The sequence below is a fragment of the Dendropsophus ebraccatus genome, chromosome 14 (assembly GCF_027789765.1).
Source record: "Dendropsophus ebraccatus isolate aDenEbr1 chromosome 14, aDenEbr1.pat, whole genome shotgun sequence".
Taxonomy (NCBI): Eukaryota; Metazoa; Chordata; class Amphibia; order Anura; family Hylidae; genus Dendropsophus; species Dendropsophus ebraccatus.
Window position 1 is genome coordinate 38,135,717 of NC_091467.1, and position 19,480 is coordinate 38,155,196.

Below are 19,480 nucleotides of genomic sequence, written 5' to 3' on the forward strand. Positions count from 1 at the left end.
AAAAAAAGACATGTACCTACAAAAAAGGCTGCACTCTCCATATAAAAAAAAATGTTTATTAGACACAATATAAATCAAACAGACCAGAATATAAGCTAAAAACACTTAAAAAATTACACAACACATAGAGGGGAACCAAGACAATACCCAGCCCCCCCCCTCCGAACTCCCACTCTGTTATGAATAATAACAATATAATGCAATATATCCAGCCCTACTGCATGTGGAAAATGTGATAAAGTGAAGATGAATAAGGTCCTAAAAGGTGCTATAATAATTCAACCCCCCCCCCCCCCCCCAAAGTGCAAAAAATGCATATAATGTAGAATAAATGCGATAGGACACAGATAACAAGAGTCACCCTATGAAGGGGAACTACCGTAGAGTGGGGTCCCTGAACTCTACGCGTTCAGTCAATGACTGTAACTTTATCAGGTCAGGGCCTCCTCAGTAGCATTCTGTTTCTGCGCCACCCACAACGCATCTACTAATGCATCTACTAATGCCCTTTTAGGGTACCACATACATTTAAGCGCTTCCCATTGGAATAAGAGAGCTGTCATATCCAGCATGAACTTGTAGAAAACCTCTAATGGTTTGGGTGACAGCTGCTCTACATGTCAAATCCTAAGGAGCGTCTCATTCAGCCTCCACATCCACTCCCTAGGCACCAAACTTCGACAGAGACAGGTAGACAGGTGAATGATCAGACCACAAGGCATTGCAAATGGAGTAATCACCAATCCCACAAGGCCAGGGAATAAAGCCTCCTCCTTAGGGAAACTGACTAAAATATAACTTTTAGTTCATATATTTAAATGAAATATATAGTGGAGTAGATAGAAGAAAGAAAGCTAAAAGCACAATCTACAATGCTCTGATATAAACTGTGGATAGTATAGACCAGAAAAACGGTGCAATGTAGAGTCTATCCACAGCAGAGCACAATGAGATTGCTGGTTTAAACCCTTCTACTGTACATGTTTTGCTGCAACAACAGCATCCTCAGGAAGAATAGCTATCGAGCACCTCAGGGTAAGTGCCTCCTTATGTATGCGATCAGTAGGAAGTATGTCCCAGGAACCGCCCCAAACGACTTATGTCACCATCCCATCATGGATCTAACCTTGATCACATGACAATAAGTATATAAATAAGTAATATGGATAGGGTAATGTGATCAGTGATGTCACAATCTGCCTCTATCATGGCCGGTCCACTGGAAGTGTTTTACCGACATCTTGGTAGACCTTATAATCAGGTAAGATAGATGCAAACACTAGGGGACGTAAACTGAATGGATCATGTGACCGGCCATATTAGAGGCATTTTGTGACATCACTGATCACATTACCCTATCATCCATATACTTATTGTCATGTGATCTTGGTTAGATCCATGATGGATAGTGATATTACTCGTTTGGGGCGGTCCCTGGGACATACTTCCTACTGATCACATATATAAGGGGGCACTTACCATGAAGTGCTTGATAGCTATTCTTCCTGAGGACACTGTTGCAGCAAAACCTAGAAAAGCTATTACTAGGGTTTTAACCAGCGATCACATTGTGCTCTGCTGTGGATAGACTCTACATTGCACCGTTTTTCCGGTCTGTACTATCCACAGTTTATATCAGAGCATTGTAGATCACACTTTTAACTTTCTCTCTTCTGTCTACTCCACTATATATATTTCATTTTAATTTATGAATTAAGTAATATTTTGGTCAGATTTCCTGAGGGTGGGGGGGGGGGACTTTATTACCCAGGCCTTCTGGCCTTGTGGGATTGGTGATTACTGTAACTATTGAGACCCCCAGCCTGCCAATAGAGGGTCCAGTATACACATACATGATTGCATATGGAGGTCACAGGGTTTAGAGTCCAGGCAAACTGAGCTATAAAAACATTTACCTCATCTACCAAACCATGCAGGCTCAATACCAACTGAGCAAGCTTTGTTTTAGCATGTGGTACAGCAGTCTTTACAGAGCAGGTTTCCAGGGAGGGGTCCATGTAATGCAAAGAGCTAGAAGGAAAATGACAGGCGCATCATAGCGTGAATCAGTATTAAAAGTAGTGGTGAAGAATTCATTCACCTGATGATGTTGTGCTAAGAGTGCTAGGGTAGATGATCACCACTCCAAATATGCTGATGACTTGTAGGCGCACCAAAGATTGATGATGGGGGTAGTAGTGGCTATGAGATTTATGCAAGGCAATAGTCATCCCCTTAGATCTTGCATCTGGGTTAGTACTATATACCCACACATTATAGTAATTTTTTTAAGGCATATGGTCCATTTTGAAGTGAATCTCCTGTAGGAGTAACACCTGAACTTTTTTTCTGTGCGCGGAATAGGGTGTTGCTGCAGGGTGTTAAATTCCCTGACATTAACCCTTTGAGAACCAGGCCCAAAATGACCCAGTGGACCGCGCAAATTTTGATCTTTGCGCTTTCGTTTTTCCCTCCTCTCCTTCTAAGAGCTCTAGCACTTTCAGTTTTCTATCTACAAGGCCATGTAATGGCTTATTTGTTACAGGAATAGTTGTACTTGTAATGGCGTCTTTCATTTTACCATAACATGTATGACGGAATACCAAATATATTCCGAACACAACCGTATGCAGGTTACACAGATTCTCTAATGTTATATATATTTTTTTATAATGAAATCCTTTTTTTGGCAATTAAATATTAATAAAATGGGCCTATTGTGACGCTTATAACAGTTTTATTTTTTTCACCTACAGGGCTGTGTGGGGTGTCATTTTTTCCGCCATACTCTCTAGTTTTTATTAATACCATATTTGTGAAGATTGGACGTTTTGATCACTTTTTATTACTTTTTTTTCATATATAATGTAACATAAAATCGGTAATCCGTGCACTTTTTTCCCTCTTTTCGTGTACGCCGTTTACCGTTCGCAATGATGCTTGTTATATTTTAATAGATTGGTTAATTACGCACGTTACGGTATATTATATGTTTATTTGTTTATTTATTTTTATATGTTTTATTTATATAATGGGAAATGGGGGGTGATTTAGATTTTTATTGGGGGAGGGGTTTTGGGGGTAGTGTGTTAGTGATTTTAATTTTTTTTTTATACATTTTAAGTCCCTTTGGGGGACTTGTACATTGATTAGTTTTATTTCATTCACTGATCATTGCTATGCCATAGGCATAGCATTGATCAGTGTTATCGGCGCTCTGCTCATTGAGCCAGCCTGTGCAGGCTTAGTGCAGCAGATCGCCGATCGGACTGCGCGGAGGCAGGTGAGAGACCTCCGGCAGTCCGTTTTACCGATCGGGACCCCCGCAGTCACACTGCGGGGGTCCCGATCGGTAAGTGACAGGGGACTCCCCCTGTCACTTACACTTAACGCCGCGGCGTTTAAGGGGTTAATGTCATGCTGCAGCGTGTCATTAACGGTGAGGTGCACACCGTTAGCTCATAGCTCAGGACGTACCGGTACGTCCAGGGTCGTTTGGGGACAGACTTCCAGGACGTACCGGTACGTCCTAGGTCGTCTAGGGGTTAAAGGATGTTATTTTTACTTCTGTGTCTATACAATGTATTACCATATCTGTACGGTTCTGCCACACTTTTAGCTGATAGAAATCCAGGAAGTAGAAAAAATGGCCCCTGTGCCAATTCACATTGTCTCCTGCTCCTTCTGCTATCCCCCTTAGGAGACAAATTATCCATGCCTCTGTCTCACATTGGTTGTGTTTGCTGAGCACAGGCTGATGATGCAGACATGGGGCAGGGCCTGATCTCACAGGAGGCTTGGCTGAATCCCCCAATCTCCTGAGTGATCCACCATCTCTGAATGGCCAGAAGCAGGTGCAGCACTAATTATACTGATTGTGATGGGTAGGGGACTGTGATAATCAGCTGAGGGAAAGCATTGCATTCTGGGAACTGCTCAACCAGGAAGGACAAACACAGAACAACCCCCCCTCAATTAAATTGATTTTTGGTAGTTTCAAAACTGGGATAGACAGGTAAGTAATGGGCCATTCCATCCAAACTGAGCCTTTCCACCTTTTTTTTTAATTATAAGTTTACCCTCACTCATTAAAAGTTAAATCTACATATTTTTATATATAGGTCATGACAGATATCTGAAGAAAAACAATGTAACATGTTTTTGGGGTGTCTGAAGAGCATGACTCCAGTGATAATGAATCATATGTTTTTTTTGGCTTATTTCCAGCTGACTGTTGTAGTTCTATAACAACGGTTTATTGGTCTGCAACATCTACATATTTTATCTAACTGGAAATTTTATTACTTTCTGTATTATTATACTTCTACTAAACAACCCCAGCTTGTAACACCCGTAACAAAAAAGATATGAAAGTTTATGCTTTTGTAAAAGTAAGGCTATGGACATGCGAGTTAAAATTGTTTAAGGTGTTACACATTTACTGTTACGGGTGTTACCATTCACACTCGTAACACGTCAATTCGGCGGAATCAACCAGCCCATAGAATGGTGTCTATGGAGCCGGCAGAAAGGACCGCGTACAGGCGGACGGAATTTATCCGTGATAATTCCGTAGTCTGAACCCGCCCTAAGGCTGATATCATGTCATAGATTTCTAACCAAAAGGAGTATATAACTGGACAGAACCACCACATGCGACAGTAAGTACCTTTTAGGCCACAACCTCTCCAACACTGCCCAGGGTAAGACAGGTCTATTGTGGAGATGTTTAAGACATCTCCCAATGTTTAATACTTTTAGATATATGTTTAGTCCATACACATGTCTCTCCCCATTCAGTGACAGTATAAGAGTGATGTAATTCTAATTCTCATTTTCTACAGTAAGAAGGTTTATCCTCGTTATTAAGCGTCATAAGTGCCCAATAGAATTTAGAGATCCTAATATGACATTTTTTATCCTTCTGGGATATGGGATTTGTATAACCTTAACAGCAACAATTTCAACTTATAATAAACATCTAAGATACAAATGTAAATAAAAAGACATTTTTTCTAAGTAAATGTGTTAAAAAATGTCCCCACCCCTAAATATTTAAAATCATATAAAAGGGCTATCAGTGGCTTAAATGTGTCTAAAATTAAGAGTATTACTTTTAGAAATCACAGGAGACTGAAAACATTTGTACTATGTAACACCCGTAACAGTCCAATTATGTTTTTTGTAAAGAAAATTTTAATTATTAAATAAAAATATCTAATAATATAGTATGGGATCTTAACTTCAACCAGTAAAAAAAAATTAAACATAATTATTATCCAGTTAGCAGAGTTTGGAGCTTTTCTTACTCCTGTCAGGATGCTAGGTGTTTTTTTCGTAACACCCGTAACATCTAGTTAAACATTTTTTATTACAGCTAATTAAAAAAAACTGCAATTTAACCACATAAGTTAAAAATATACATTGACGCATCTGTATATACCATAAAAACAAATGTATATATATAAATATATGTCCTTCTAATTTATTTATACATTTTAAGCTGTACGAATGTAACACCCATAACAATGGAATGGCCCTAATGCTATATGCTTCTGCAGAAGGTTCCCTTTAACAAAGTACAAAGTCAATGTTTCTGACCTCTCGCATAATGCTTTTTTATTTATTTTTTTTAAATTTATAATGATGTAAGAGGCAAATAACATCCCAAGGTCAGGTAATATCAGCAGGGACCAGGCCTAGGGTGCGATAAGCACAGTCTTTTTCAAATTCGCCGCTAGGGGTATTTTTTGAGCATAGAAGCAAATAGATCTTGTAAGGTTGGTATACGGTCTGCAGCTTTAGTTGCCTCTGGTAACCCCCGTATGCGTATGTTATTCTGACTACTGCTATTTTCAGCATCATCATCATTCAACTTGTCTTCAGGGATAGCTGGTGAGCGCCATGCTGTGGAACTGGATCGTGCGGCAGCAGCCAGGGACACTCTGATCACGCGGGAGCTGGGGTTGTGGGTGGAAGTGGCCGCCGCTGCAAGTCCACAGTCTGGGACAGCAAAGAAGCAGTCCAAACTGCCGCGTGCAGGTCTCGAGCCGGTTTGTCCGATACCTGGAGTATTTTTCTTCCTGTCACCGACCATTGAGTTACAGCTTCTGGCTACATAAAATATTTAGGGAGGCTAATTGGTGTCCCGTTCTCAGAGCTCGCAGATGGAGTATGTGTGTGTGTGTTTTCTAGCCAGTTCTTTAAGCCAAAGAAACTGCCCCCTCAAAAATTGTGCAAGCACACAAAAAATGTGCCTGTGTGCCTAATGATGAAATTGGAGCAAGGTATGTGAGTGTTTGCGCATGTAAAAAGTGCGCAAGAACAATAAAAAATTGCACATGATAAATAGGCGATATCTTGCTCATACCCAGGTTCTTATGAGAAACCTCCAAAAGTATAGTACAAATTCAACTGTGCAAGCATTTTGCATATATTGTGCTTGCACGATTTGCCTATAAACATAATGGCCCAGATTCACTAATATGTCTTCACCAGAATTTTGGTAAAAAAAAGTAGTGCATGGGACTTTTCTCCACATTTGTTTGTTCATTCACACAATGTACAAACAACGGCAATTTTTGCAAAACCATGAACGTTATTAATGTTCATAATTTTTAATGATGGCTGTTTTACAGCAGCTGCCATGATTTAGCATTAAATGATTGCCATTGTTAGTGCGAACATAGCCTTATTATGCATTTTAGACTTTTAGACACTTTTCCGCCTGGTACAAAAAGAGGCATGGTTTATGCATAATTCGACATGGCCTACTTTGCACCAAAAATGCACTTGAATCTGGCAAAACCTTCTAATGAACTTCAAGCCAAGTAATCGCTGGTGTAAGCTTAGCACCAAAAAACTAGACAGTCTTTAAGTGCAACAGATTTATCAAACAGCCTGATAACTCTAGCATATTTAGAGATGGTGTGGTCTAAGTTTGCACTTTGACACTTTAAGCACACTGGCCCACATTTATTAAAACTGTCTCTGTTGTTTAATTTTTTTTTTAATTTTTTTTTTTTGCAGAAATCAATAGTACAGGCAATTAAGAAACTTTGTAACTGGGTTTATTAGCCGAAAAATGCATTTTTATCATGAAAAAGCAGTTTGAAGCTCTTCTCCTTTCTTATTTGTTCTCTATGTAGAAAGGAGGGTTGGAGAGAGATGAGGCACCAAAACAGGACAACAAAGAGTTTATTTACAGCTACATCACCGGCTATCTCCTCTGACAGTCAGCATTGACCTTTCTGACCTTTGAATACCTCTTTCATGCAGCTCCCGCTGTGAAATCCTTCTCTGCTCTCTGCTGGAGACTAATCTCCCTCCTCCCCCCTCCCCTCTCCATAGGTTACACAGGGCCAGACTGTGTAAAAGAGTCGAGATTTCCTAATAATGAGCAGTGAATGAGAGAGAGGAGGGTGGGGGGGGGGGGCCTGGGGAAAGGCTTTTTGAATGCAGGTAATGGCATCAAATTGAAGAGCTTGTCCAGGCTGCGGCTTAGCCCTCTGCACACAGAAGACAGGATCGCTCAGCAGTGTCGAGCATTCCTGTGTATGGGAGCAACCAGGGTGGCATAGAAGAGTTAACTGACAGGTAAGGGCCCTATTACACCAACAGATTATCTGAAAGATTTTTTTTAAGCCAAAGCCAGGAATGGATTTGAAAAAAGGAGAAATCTCTTTCTTTCCTTTATGACCTGTTCTCTGTTTATAGTCCATTCCTGGATTTGGCCCCAAAAAATCTGTCCGATAATCTGTTGGTGTAATAAGGCCCTAAGTCATCATTCAGTTGTCAGTTATTGAAGGTGTATAGCAACTAGGAGTTATAAGGCCCCAAACGAGCGCTTAGTGTAATATATGTCTAATAGACTGAGTTAGTGTATGAGCTTCATTATATGCTTAGTCTATATGTGTACTATCACCAGTCCCTTGGGCACTTTGCCAAGGGGAAGAAAAAAAAACTTTAAAATGTCACTGTTGTTTAAAAATTTTTTTTTTGCAGAAATCAAGGCGATTTTAAAAAACTTTGTAATTGGGTTTATTAGCTGACAAATGCATTTTTATAATGAACAAGCAGACTAATCTCCCTCCTCCCCCCCCCCTCTTCATAGAACAGACAGGGCCCGACTGTGTAAAAGAGTCGAGATTTCCTGATAATAAGCTGTGGATGAGAGAGAGGAAGGAAGGGGGGGACCTGGGGAAAGTCTTTTTGAATGCAGATATTGGCATATTTGCCTAATAAATCCAGTTACAAAGTTTCTTAAAACAACAAAACGACAGTGACACTTTAAAATAAACCTAGCACTGTTGCATTCCAAAAAGGTCAGTGTGCAATATGATAGACACCAAAGAGAATTGTATTTAAAATCTTTTAGCCCCTTCTGTATGTTTTGTTGCATTAGCAGTGTCATCCCGAAGTATGGCTCATACTTCCTGATGACATCACTGAGGCGACAAAACCTCTTACATGAGGAACCTTAACCCCTTCCTTCCTCAGCTGCTTTTAGTTTTTGCACTTGTGTTTTGTTCTACTCGTGTTTAAAAGGCCATAGTGTTTGCATTTTTTCACCTACAGACCCATGTAAGCACTTATTGTACTTTGCAATGACAGATTTAATTTTTCAATAAAATTTGCTGCAAAACGGGAAAAAAATATTTTCCCAATTTAAAAAAAGAAATATGTTTATAATTGCTCTATTACTATCCTTATAACGCTTTTATTTTGTGGTCTATGGGGCTATTTGAGGTGTAATTTTTTGCACTATGATCTGTACTTTCTATCTGAATCTTGTTTGCTTATATGCAATTTTTTTGATTACTTTTTATTACAATTTTTCTGGATTTGATGTTTGCACTTTGGCAGGGTTTTTTCTGCTTACACAGTTTACTGTGCTAGGTCAAGAATGCAATAATTTAATAGTTTGGGCGATTACTGGTGCGGCGATAGCAAACATGTTTATTTTTATTTGCAAAGTGAGAAAAAGGTGATTTAAACTTTGTGGTGTTATGTGGTGGGATTTTTTGTTTATTAAACTTTTTTTTGTCCCTACAGTAACTTGAACTGATCTCCCATAGAGATCAATGCAGTACTGCACTGATCTGCACTGTACTGCAGTACTGCACTGATCTCTGAGATCAGTGCATGATGACTGCGGGCTGCTGGAGCCCATAGTAATAAAGTGCTGGACTAGGATCAGCGTTGTTGCGGCGCTGAGTCCCGGCCCGGCAGGAAGCAGGTATCGCCCCTCCATGATTGCATTGTGTGTGTGTGTGGGGGGGCGTTTATACTGCGACACAACCCCAGGTGGTGCCTTTTAAATGCTGTTGTCCGTTTTGACAGCAGCATCTAAATTATTAATTAGCCAGTGCTCACTCATAGCCACAGTCCTGTACAGAGAGGGCTGAGGGGGGATGAGTGAGCATGGAGAGGAGAAAAGGCAGCCTTGCAAAGCATAACATCCTGCATTCTTCCCTTTTCTCACCAAGTTCCAGACCTGCACTGAGCAGTCTGACTATTGAATCCAGCGTTTTATATGCCCAGTCTCCAGGCAGCACAAGCTGCTTCTCTGCTTTTCTTGCTTACTCATTCCCCTCAGCCCTCAGGAGGGGGGAGTAACAAAAACAGCTTTTTGAGTACAGAAGGAAACTCTTTAGCTTAATCAAATTTCTTAAAATCGCTTGTGCTAAAAATAAATTTAATTACTGTTACACTTTAACTGGGTTCACACTATGTATATTTGAGGCTGTATTTGTGAGGCTGTATAGCAACCAAAACCAGGAGTGGATTGAAAACACAGAAAGGCTATGTTCACATAATGTTGTAATTGAGTGGATGGCCGTCATTTAATGGCAAATTTTTGCTGTTATTTTAAAACAACGGCTGTTATATTGAAATGATGGCAGTTATTTACCGTTATATGACGGCCATCCACTCAATTTCAACATTGTGTGAACAGAGCCTTTGTGTGTTTTCAATCCACTCCTGGTTTTGGTTGCTATGAGGACCTGACTTGAGGACCAAATACTGCCTGAAGTGTACAGTGTGTGAACCCAGCCTTATAAGGCTGGATTCACACACAGTATATTTCAGGCAGTATTTGGTCCTCATGTCAGGTCCTCATAGCAACCAAAACCAGGAGCGGATTAAAAACACAGAAAGGCTCTGTTCTCACAATGTTGAAATTGAGTGGATGGCCGCCATATTACAGTAAATAATTGCCATTATTTCAATACAACAGCCGTTGTTTTAAGATAACAGCAAATATTTGCCATTATATGGCGGCCATCCACTCAATTACAACATTATGTGAACAGAGCCTTTCTGTGCTTTCAATCCACTCCTGGTTTTGGTTGCTATGAGGAGCTGACATGAGGACCAAATACTGCCTGAAATATACTGTGTGTGAATCCAGCCTACATGTGGTTATCCCGACCTAGTACTGTCTTTTGTTCTGGCCCTGCTTTGCCTGGGTGTATATACATAGAAATAAGGAGAGTAAATTATAATAGAATTTGGAACTGGTTGTTAAGATAGGTGTCAGGCCCAGTTCCCTCTAATGACATGACACTCTCCTTTTATGTAGTATCTCCCTCTCACTATACAATTTTCGGATGCTAATTTAGGTTGAAATCTCTTTCCTGCAAGTGCGGAAGTAGTGTTATCTATTGTTTAAAGTGATTACAACAGTTTTTTTTTTTTGTTTTTCTTCCTTCTTTTTCCTGCATATTTACAAAATATACAGACAATATTGCTGTACTAGGGTATGTTCACACTGAGTAAATCAGATGGACTAGTCTAGGTACAAAAATGGTGCGTGGCTAATCCATAAATGTTAGCGCTGCCCAAAAGACTCCAAATAGAGGCTGAATAAAGTAAAAATATTTACTAAAAGTGCACAATATTTACGCGTTTCGAGGAACAGAGGTCCTCTTCATCAGAATAGCAGTGCACTGCTATTCTGATGAAGAGGACCTCTGTTCCTCGAAACGCGTAAATATTGTGCACTTTTAGTAAATATTTTTACTTTATTCAGCCTCTATTTGGAGTCTTTTTGGCAGCGCTAACATTTATGGATTAGCCACGCACCATTTTTGTACCTAGACTAGTCTTATTCCCACGGGCCCCCACTTGGGAGCATCCCGTTTGGGCTATCCTAGTTGGCCTGCAGCCCTGCACTCTCCACCGAAGCACCATATCCTGGCATCTTCTGAAGACCTGGTACCCATTTGGGTGATATGCATAAAGCCCAAGGGGCTTGAAGGTGAGCACCCCATCAGCACCTTGCATTTTTAACTGACTTGTTTGTACGGTATCACACGAGGCGCTGCGGCCTGGCTTTTTTCTCTCTCCCTTGTCTAAATCAGATGGAATCCCGCCTGCCTCAGTGGGACATAGCCTGTCTGTGGGAGAGCTTGCGCGCTTCCACTCTCCACTCAAAGAAATGACATGTCACTTCTCTGAGCGGAGAGCGGTGGCAGCGGAGGCGTGCAAGCTCTCCCATAGACAGGCTATGGCACACTGAGACAGGTGGAATTACGCCTAATTTACTTAGTGTGAACATACCCTTATAGCTGAAAATGGTAAAATGAATAGAAAAAAAAACATTTAGGTAGCACCTGGAAAGCTGATTGATGTCTTTTGCTTTTACTTTATATGGCATAGGGCAATGGAGGATACTGTAATGGCGGCTCCTTGGTGTGCTGTACAACGTCTGTAGGTCCTGAAATTGGGGAGTCCAGTTGAGTTTTTCTTTGCTACCAGCTAGGCCTTCTTTGCTCAGCAGTCAATGAGACCTTGTACAAAACAGTACTTTTTACATAGCTTATCATGGATTACAAGTGCCACCATGCATACATTTAATGCAGCATGTTGGGAGGCTGCAATCCATCTAAGGTTCTCTAAAAGGTACATTAAGAATTAATGTTGGCAGCTTGTGGACAGTCTTAAGTTTTACAGAAGTGATGGGTGCTACTCGCTGGCAGCTGCTGGGATCAGACTTCAGTCTTATTCTGGTAGTTTAATACTGTAGAAGTCTCAGTTGAGAATATAGAGGTGTTTTAACTACTTTACTTAAAAACAAAAATTGCACATTAAAACTATATAAATTGTATATTTCTGTGATCATGCTGACCCAAAGAACAGGGGTAATAGTCAGTATACTTTTAATAGCCAGCGTGCTTCATTTCAGGAAAGTGTGCTATGCTACTAGGCCTGTGAATTATGTTATAAATTGCCCTTGGCAGAAAAAAGGACATTTGCCTAAATCATTGGGTCAATAGTTGGCTTCAGTATTTGGTATTTCTTGTGCATGTGTCAATAATTCATAGTTGCATCTTTTTAATCTCTTTATGTGAACTAAAATGTTTAACATATGATTCATGTTAGCGTGTTTTATGTCCAAAGCAGAGGATCTGCATGAAGATGGATGTGTTCAGCCCTTACTCAACAATGTCACAAAAGTTTTATCCTAGGTGAGAATACATGTTTCCTTAATCATGAGCAATATAGAGTACATACTACTGAGTCTGAATCTAAATTCACTTGTTTCTTCAGAAGAAGAGACACTGTTTACAATGGGCAGGCAGGGGACAAATTCATCATCTTGCAGGTGGGCAGAACAGTGGCATAGTGTTGGGAGGCAGGCAATAAACTATTTGGAGCAAGGGGTATAACCAGAAATGGCTGGGACCCATAGCAAACTTTTTTTTGACATGCCCTAGTGTGGACCGTAATTGAGGCTTGGACACAACTATAGAAGTCTATGGGATTGTCTAAATTTGTGGACGTTACATCCCCAAAATATAAATCTGTAATTATAGATACTCTCCAGTACTTTCCACTTTTACAGATCTGCAAAAAATATAGATGCATTTTTGTGGATCGCAGATTAAAAATCACAGACATAATATGGTCCGCAAAAAAAGGAATGTGTAACTTTAGTTTAGAAGAACGATGTCTGAGGGGTGACCCCTTTATAACCACTGTGTGTGTGTGTGTGTGTGTATATGTATGTATGTATGTGTGTGTATGTATATGTGTATAATATATATATATATATAATATTACACACCGGACACTTTATTAGGTACACCATGCTAGTAACGGGTTGGACCCCCTTTTGCCTTCAGAACTGCCTCAATTCTTCGTGGCATAGATTCAACAAGGTGCTGGAAGCATTCCTCAGAGATTTTGGTCCATATTGACATGATGGCATCACACAGTTGCCGCAGATTTGTTGGCTGCACATCCATGATGCGAATCTCCCGTTCCACCACATCCCAAAGATGCTCTATTGGATTGAGATCTGGTGACTGTTGAGGCCATTTGAGTACAGTGAACTCCTTGTCATGTTCAAGAAACCAGTCTGAGATGATTCTAGCTTTATGACATGGCGTATTATCCTGCTGAAAGTAGCCATCAGATGTTGGGTACATTGTGGTCATAAAGGGATGGACATGGTCAGCAACAATACTCAGGTAGGCTGTGGCGTTGCAACGATGCTCAATTAGTACCAAGGGGCCCAAAGAGTGCCAAGAAAATATTCCCCACACCATGACACCACCACCACCAGCCTGAACCGTTGATACAAGGCAGGATGGATCCATGCTTTCATGTTGTTGACTCCAAATTCTGACCCTACCATCCGAATGTCGCAGCAGAAATCGAGACTCATCAGACCAGGCAACGTTTTTCCAATCTTCTACTGTCCAATTTCGATGAGCTTGTGCAAATTGTAGCCTCAGTTTCCTGTTCTTAGCTGAAAGGAGTGGCACCCGGTGTGGTCTTCTGCTGCTGTAGCCCATCTGCCTCAAAGTTGGACGTACTGTGCGTTCAGAGATTCTCTTCTGCCTACCTTGGTTGTAACGGTTGGCTATTTGAGTCACTGTTGCCTTTCTATCAGCTCGAACCAGTCTGCCCATTCTCCTCTGACCTCTGGCATCAACAAGGCCTTTCCGCCCACAGAACTGTCACTGACTGGATGTTTTTTCTTTTTCGGACTATTATCTGTAAACCCTAGAGATGGTTGTGCATGAAAATCCCAGTATATCAGCAGTTTCTGAAATACTCAGACCAGCCCTTCTGGCACTAACAACCATGCCACGTTCAGAGGCACTCAAATCACCTTTCTTCCCCATACTGATGCTCGGTTTGAACTGCAGGAGATTGTCTTGACCATGTCTACATGCCTAAATGCACTGAGTTGCCGCCATGTGATTGGCTGATTATAAATTAAGTGGTAACGTGCAGTTGGACAGGTGTACCTAATAAAGTGGCCGGTGAGTGTATATATCTATCCCTCTGTCCTCTATATACTTCCGAATGCCTGAACTGTTTGACCCCAGATTTGGCACACTGATACATTGGGTGCCCGGGAAGGTTAGCCCAAAGGCCCTGTCATTGCCAGTTGTACAGGAGAGGAGGGCGGTGGAGAAGACCACCCTATAGAAATGAATGGGAGAATCTCCACTCAAGCACTTAGGTGACATATAATTAGAGCTGTTCGTAGCTCCAATAGAAATAATAAGTGGAGTGCTCTGGAGATCAGATATTACTTCATAAAGCAGTCTGTGTCTGACTACATCCTCTATATACACACACACACACACACACACACACACACTAATGATAGTTGGGAAGGTATTCTGAAGCCTTAGCAACCATTATGACAATTTTTTCCATTTTCAAAGAAAGCTGGAATTACATTGGTTATTAGGGGCAGCTGCCATGTGCATAAGTTACAATTTATGTAAACGCATAACTGTCGGTGTATATAGGGCTCCTATACCTAGGACTGTATCTGTAACATAATCTACGCCTAAGGAAAAAATGTTTGTACACCCGCGCAGAAAGGGATTCTACTTGTAAGAGCAGTGAGGCTGTGGAAGTCTCTGAGAGTGATTGAGTGTGCTGACCCAGATCCCAGAAGTGCTGTGACTGCAGTAGTGGCATGATGAAGACAGGTTCAGCTGGTTTATGTTTATCACCTGCCCAAGCACATTAACCCTTTAAGGACAGAGCCCAAAATGGCCTTAAGGATCGGGACAATTTTATATTTAGCTTATCTGTTTTTCCCCCTTGTCCCTTGTTATTTTTCCAGCTACTGGGCCATGTAAGGGCTTGTGTTTTTTTTTTCTTTTTTTTAGGAACAGGTGTACTTTGTAAAGTTTCCTTTTGATCTAACATACCATGTATGATGGAACCCCCAAAATATTATTTATGGGGTAAAATTAGGAAAAAAAAAATACAATTCTGCAAATTGTGTGTGTGTGTGGGGGGGGGGGTCCCTATTTACGTAATTAACAGTAAAACTTTTTTTTGCAAATAGGTGTGATTACAATGGCCCTTTTTTTTTATCTCTTATAGCGTTTCTATTTTTTCATGTACAGGACTATATGGGTTATCATTTTTTGCGCTATGATCTCTAGTTTTTAGTAATTCCATATTTGTGTACATGAGGCATAATTGATAAATTTTTTTATAAAATGTAATAAAAATAATCAATCCTGTTTTTTTTTTTTTTTTTTTTTTACCGCTTTTTGTCTACGGCGTTCACCATGCGGGAACAATATTGATTTATCTTATTAGATTGGACAATTATGAACGCTACGGTATATAATATGTTTATTTTTGGGAAAGGGGGGTGATTTAAACTTTTAGTAGAGAAGGGGCTATGTCATATTTTTTTTAACAGTTTTTAATTTTTTTTTTGTACACTTAAGTCCCCCATTTTTACATTACATGACATACACTAATCATTGCTATGCAATAGCATAGCATTGATCAGTGTTATCTGTGATCATTGCATAGAGCCTGCCTGTGCAGACTCTATGCATCGATCGCCGATCTGACTGCCGCGAGGAAGGTAAGAGACCTCTGGCAGTTAGAACGATCTAAACCCCTGCAGTCACACTGCAGGAGTTAATGGCGGCTGCCCGTCATTTACAGTGAGGATCTGGCTGCATATAGTAGCTGGTCCCCACATGCTTTGAAGTGAGCTCACTTCAAATCGCCGCCGGACCCCATGATGTACAGGTACGGCATGGGTCCTTAAGTGACAGGATTCCATGATGTACCTGTATGACATGGGTCCTTAAGGGGTTAAAAGGATTCCTTTGAAAAACACTTTAACGATTAGCTGCTGCCAAAAAGTGATAATGTGTTGGGAAAGGGCATAGCTCGAACTGCACTTTTGCACCAGGGCTGGAGATGAGCACAACTTGAGCATGCTAGTGTCCGATTGGTCAGCATTTGAATCCTGTTGGCTGAAGAACTTGGATGCAACCCTAAGGATACCTGGTAAACATGGATACAACCATGTGCCAAAGACTCTGGGGTGCCAGTCAGAATCGGAACAGAGGATCACAGGAGGATAGGAAAGTTGAGTTACTGATGGTTTATTTTTTTATTATTTAGGACACCTTTTAAAAGTTTGTTTTGAAGATGGATTAAGCAAAGATTTTGCAGGTTTAAATTCAGTTAAGCTAGTTCTTAGGTAGCATTTGTACAGTTGCATGGTAGAAAATCTGTGCGTCAGTGAGCCTCAAGCTGATCTTCTGCCAGAAATAAAATACTGTATCCATAGCGAAATTTGCTTTTACAAACCCCCCAGCGTATGTCCACACCACATAATCCTGGCGGGTGATTTGCCGGGATTTTGTAGTGTGGACATACCTTAAGGGTGGTATTACACGGGCCTGGGGGCCTGATAATACCTGTAATACCTATAAACTTGTTTACTGGGCCTATTACACGGCCCGATAATCGTTTAACAAGGGCTGTAGGGACATTGTTACCGATGTCCTTGCAGCCCTTGTTTAAACTATATACGTTACCTGTCTAGGTGGCAAGGCTTCAGAGCGGACTGTCTCAGTTGACAGGCCTCTCAGCCAATCACTGGCCGCGGTGGTCCCGACCTGTGATTGGCTGAGGGGCCTTCCAGCTGACACAGGCCGCTCTGAAGCTGACGATTATACGTCAGAACCTATATCAACGATCAGCCGATGACCGTGATCATCAGCTGATCGTTGTCTTTATTACACGGAACGATAATCGGCCGGATAGGGCCGATTCGGCTGATTATCGAAATGAGATTCCAAAGCCAATAGGAATACTACTTTTATACAGTTTTATACACAGAGATTTTTCTGACAGATTATTGAAGCCAAAGGCAGGAACAGACTATAAACAGAGAACAGGTAATAAAAAAAGGGGAGATTTCTCCCCTTTTTAAATCCATACCTGGCTTTGGCTTCAATCTGTCAGATAAATCTGTGTAAAAGGACCTTTAATGTAATTTCAGAAAACAGTTGACATGTCATAGAGACTTATGAAAAGCCTTCATTGGTGTTGTCTGGGTGCTTTGACCTTTTTAAATAAACTTAAAAGGCTGAACTGTTACAAGAAAAATAAAATGCTCTGACTACAGTGAAATGTCTGGAATATACATCAGTAACTTTTCTACTTGGCTTGATTTCTAGGACACACATACCTAGAGGAATGAATCTCCAGAAAAGGACATACAGCCTTGATGATATCAAGAGATTAAAAATGTGTAGCAAAGAAAATAGTTTTTAACTTTCTTACTGTAGAATAAAGTTGTTTTTTTATGTTTCACAAAATGTTTAGGATCTTAAAGGGTTATGGCAAGATTAAAAGTTAACAAAGTTGACATTTTTAAATTTTTTAATACATTGCTTTAATAAAGTTATATTAACTTCATCAAGATTTGTATTTTTTTTTTATTTATTTATACATTTTATGATGAGTGACAGCAGTAAGAGCAACATGGCCTTAAAGAGAACCAATCATGGGCGAAAATTAATTTTTTTTTCAATAATTAGATTAAAATTCTTATTTTATTAATATTTCAAAAAAAAAAAAAAAGAGAACAAATGCTGAAATTTCGTAGCAAATATCATACATATCTTTATTGAATATACATAAAAACCACTACCATAAAAGAGAGAGACAGACCAAACATTAAAAAAGAGAACAGTGACTATCCTGGAGATGTTTCTAAAGTAACCAAATCATATATGCTGGAATCTCTGACCGACAACAAATGTCACAGAACAGGGGGATGTATTCACATATTAGGACACTATAGTAAATGTAATAAATAATAAAGTGCAAGTGCATTCAATTTATGGACTCAGCCCACAGATAATTTCATAAGTTTCTGATCCACCCTTCATCACATATTATTTCCCCATCAAATCAAGGGATCCAGACAGTTAGATACCTTTTATAATAGTATACAGTGTATATCCTCCAGGACGCCACCACCCCGACGCGCGTTTCGTTGCCTTCGTCCGGGGGTCATATTTATTAATATTTGTAATTAGGAATAATTACTTTTATGGCCGCGTTTTTGCAATATACACATTTTCTTTTCCTGTCTCGCGCCGGCTCTTTTCAAAAGAGCCGGCGCGCGACAGGAAGCTCCCGGCATGCCGAGCGGCGGGAAGGGCTCCCATGAGCCTTTGCCGCCGCTCTGTAAATACACAGTGATCCCGCGCTATACAGCGCGAGATCGCTGTGTATGTCTATCCTAACTGGGCCTATTAGTCTGTCCCTGAAGATACAGACTGCCTGTGCAGTCTGTATCTTATGCTTTTACCTAATCATGTATACCGGAGCAGTAAGGCCGGAAGCAGTAAGGCAGGGGCCGCGGCCATCTTGATGACGTCACAGTGGTGCGTTCCAGCGCTGGAACGCAAGGGACGTAATCAAGATGGCGCCCGGCTTTCCTGCACCGCTACAGAGGAGTGGGTAAAGTATAAGATACAGACTGCAAAAGGCAGTCTGTATCTTCAGAAATAAACTTCATGAAGATACAGACTGCCTGTGCAGTCTGTATCTTATACTTTACCCAGTCCTCTGTAGCGGTGCAGTAAAGCCGGGCGCCATCTTGATTACGATAACGCACCACTGACGTCATCAAGATGGCCGCCCCCAGCCTTACTTCTCCGCTATACAGGATTAGATAAAAACATAAGATACAGACTGCACAGGCAGTCTGAATCTTCAGGAATAGACTTAGGGAGAGAGAATCTTTTATTATAGGGACAGTTAATATCAGGTGATTGGTTCTCTTTAACATGATGAAGAGGGATGTAACCCTTGAAACATGGTATCCTTAGTTTTAACATAACAATCTTGCTGCTAATTTACTGCTGCCCATACATGTCTTCCTGAGGCTGTCTCCTATGATCTCTTTATCTTTTATATCTAACAAGTGAACATCCCTACATCTTGGGGGAAAAAAAGTTACTACATCAGCACAGAAGGGGATTCTTTACTGTGATAGAAGTCAGAAAATGGAATTCTCTACCAAAGAAAGTGGTCATGGTTAATTCAATTAAAGAGTTCAAAAGGGTTCTAGATGCATTTCTGTTCTATTAACTAGATGGAGAAGGCTCTCTGATGCAGGTTTTATTCTGATTGCCAGAAGGAAACTTTTTCTGCATGTGGCATA

At 40.5% G+C, this 19,480-nt stretch overlaps 1 protein-coding gene across 4 annotated transcripts in view; it reads left to right on the plus strand.

Annotated features, from left to right (window-relative positions):
• Positions 1–17,721, plus strand: part of SLC26A11 (solute carrier family 26 member 11) — an 83,725-nt gene extending 66,004 nt beyond the window's left edge. For 2 of the 4 annotated variants that reach the window (XM_069953931.1, XM_069953930.1), the window contains exons 17-18: positions 12,406–12,473; positions 17,481–17,721. In XM_069953931.1, coding sequence (XP_069810032.1) covers positions 12,406–12,473 — 68 coding nt within the window. In that variant the 3' untranslated portion in view covers positions 17,481–17,721. The remainder of the gene's footprint in view (positions 1–12,405; positions 12,474–17,480) is intronic. The other 2 variants (XM_069953932.1, XM_069953933.1) reach the window with 2 other exon arrangements.
• Positions 17,722–19,480: the final 1,759 nt, after the last annotated feature.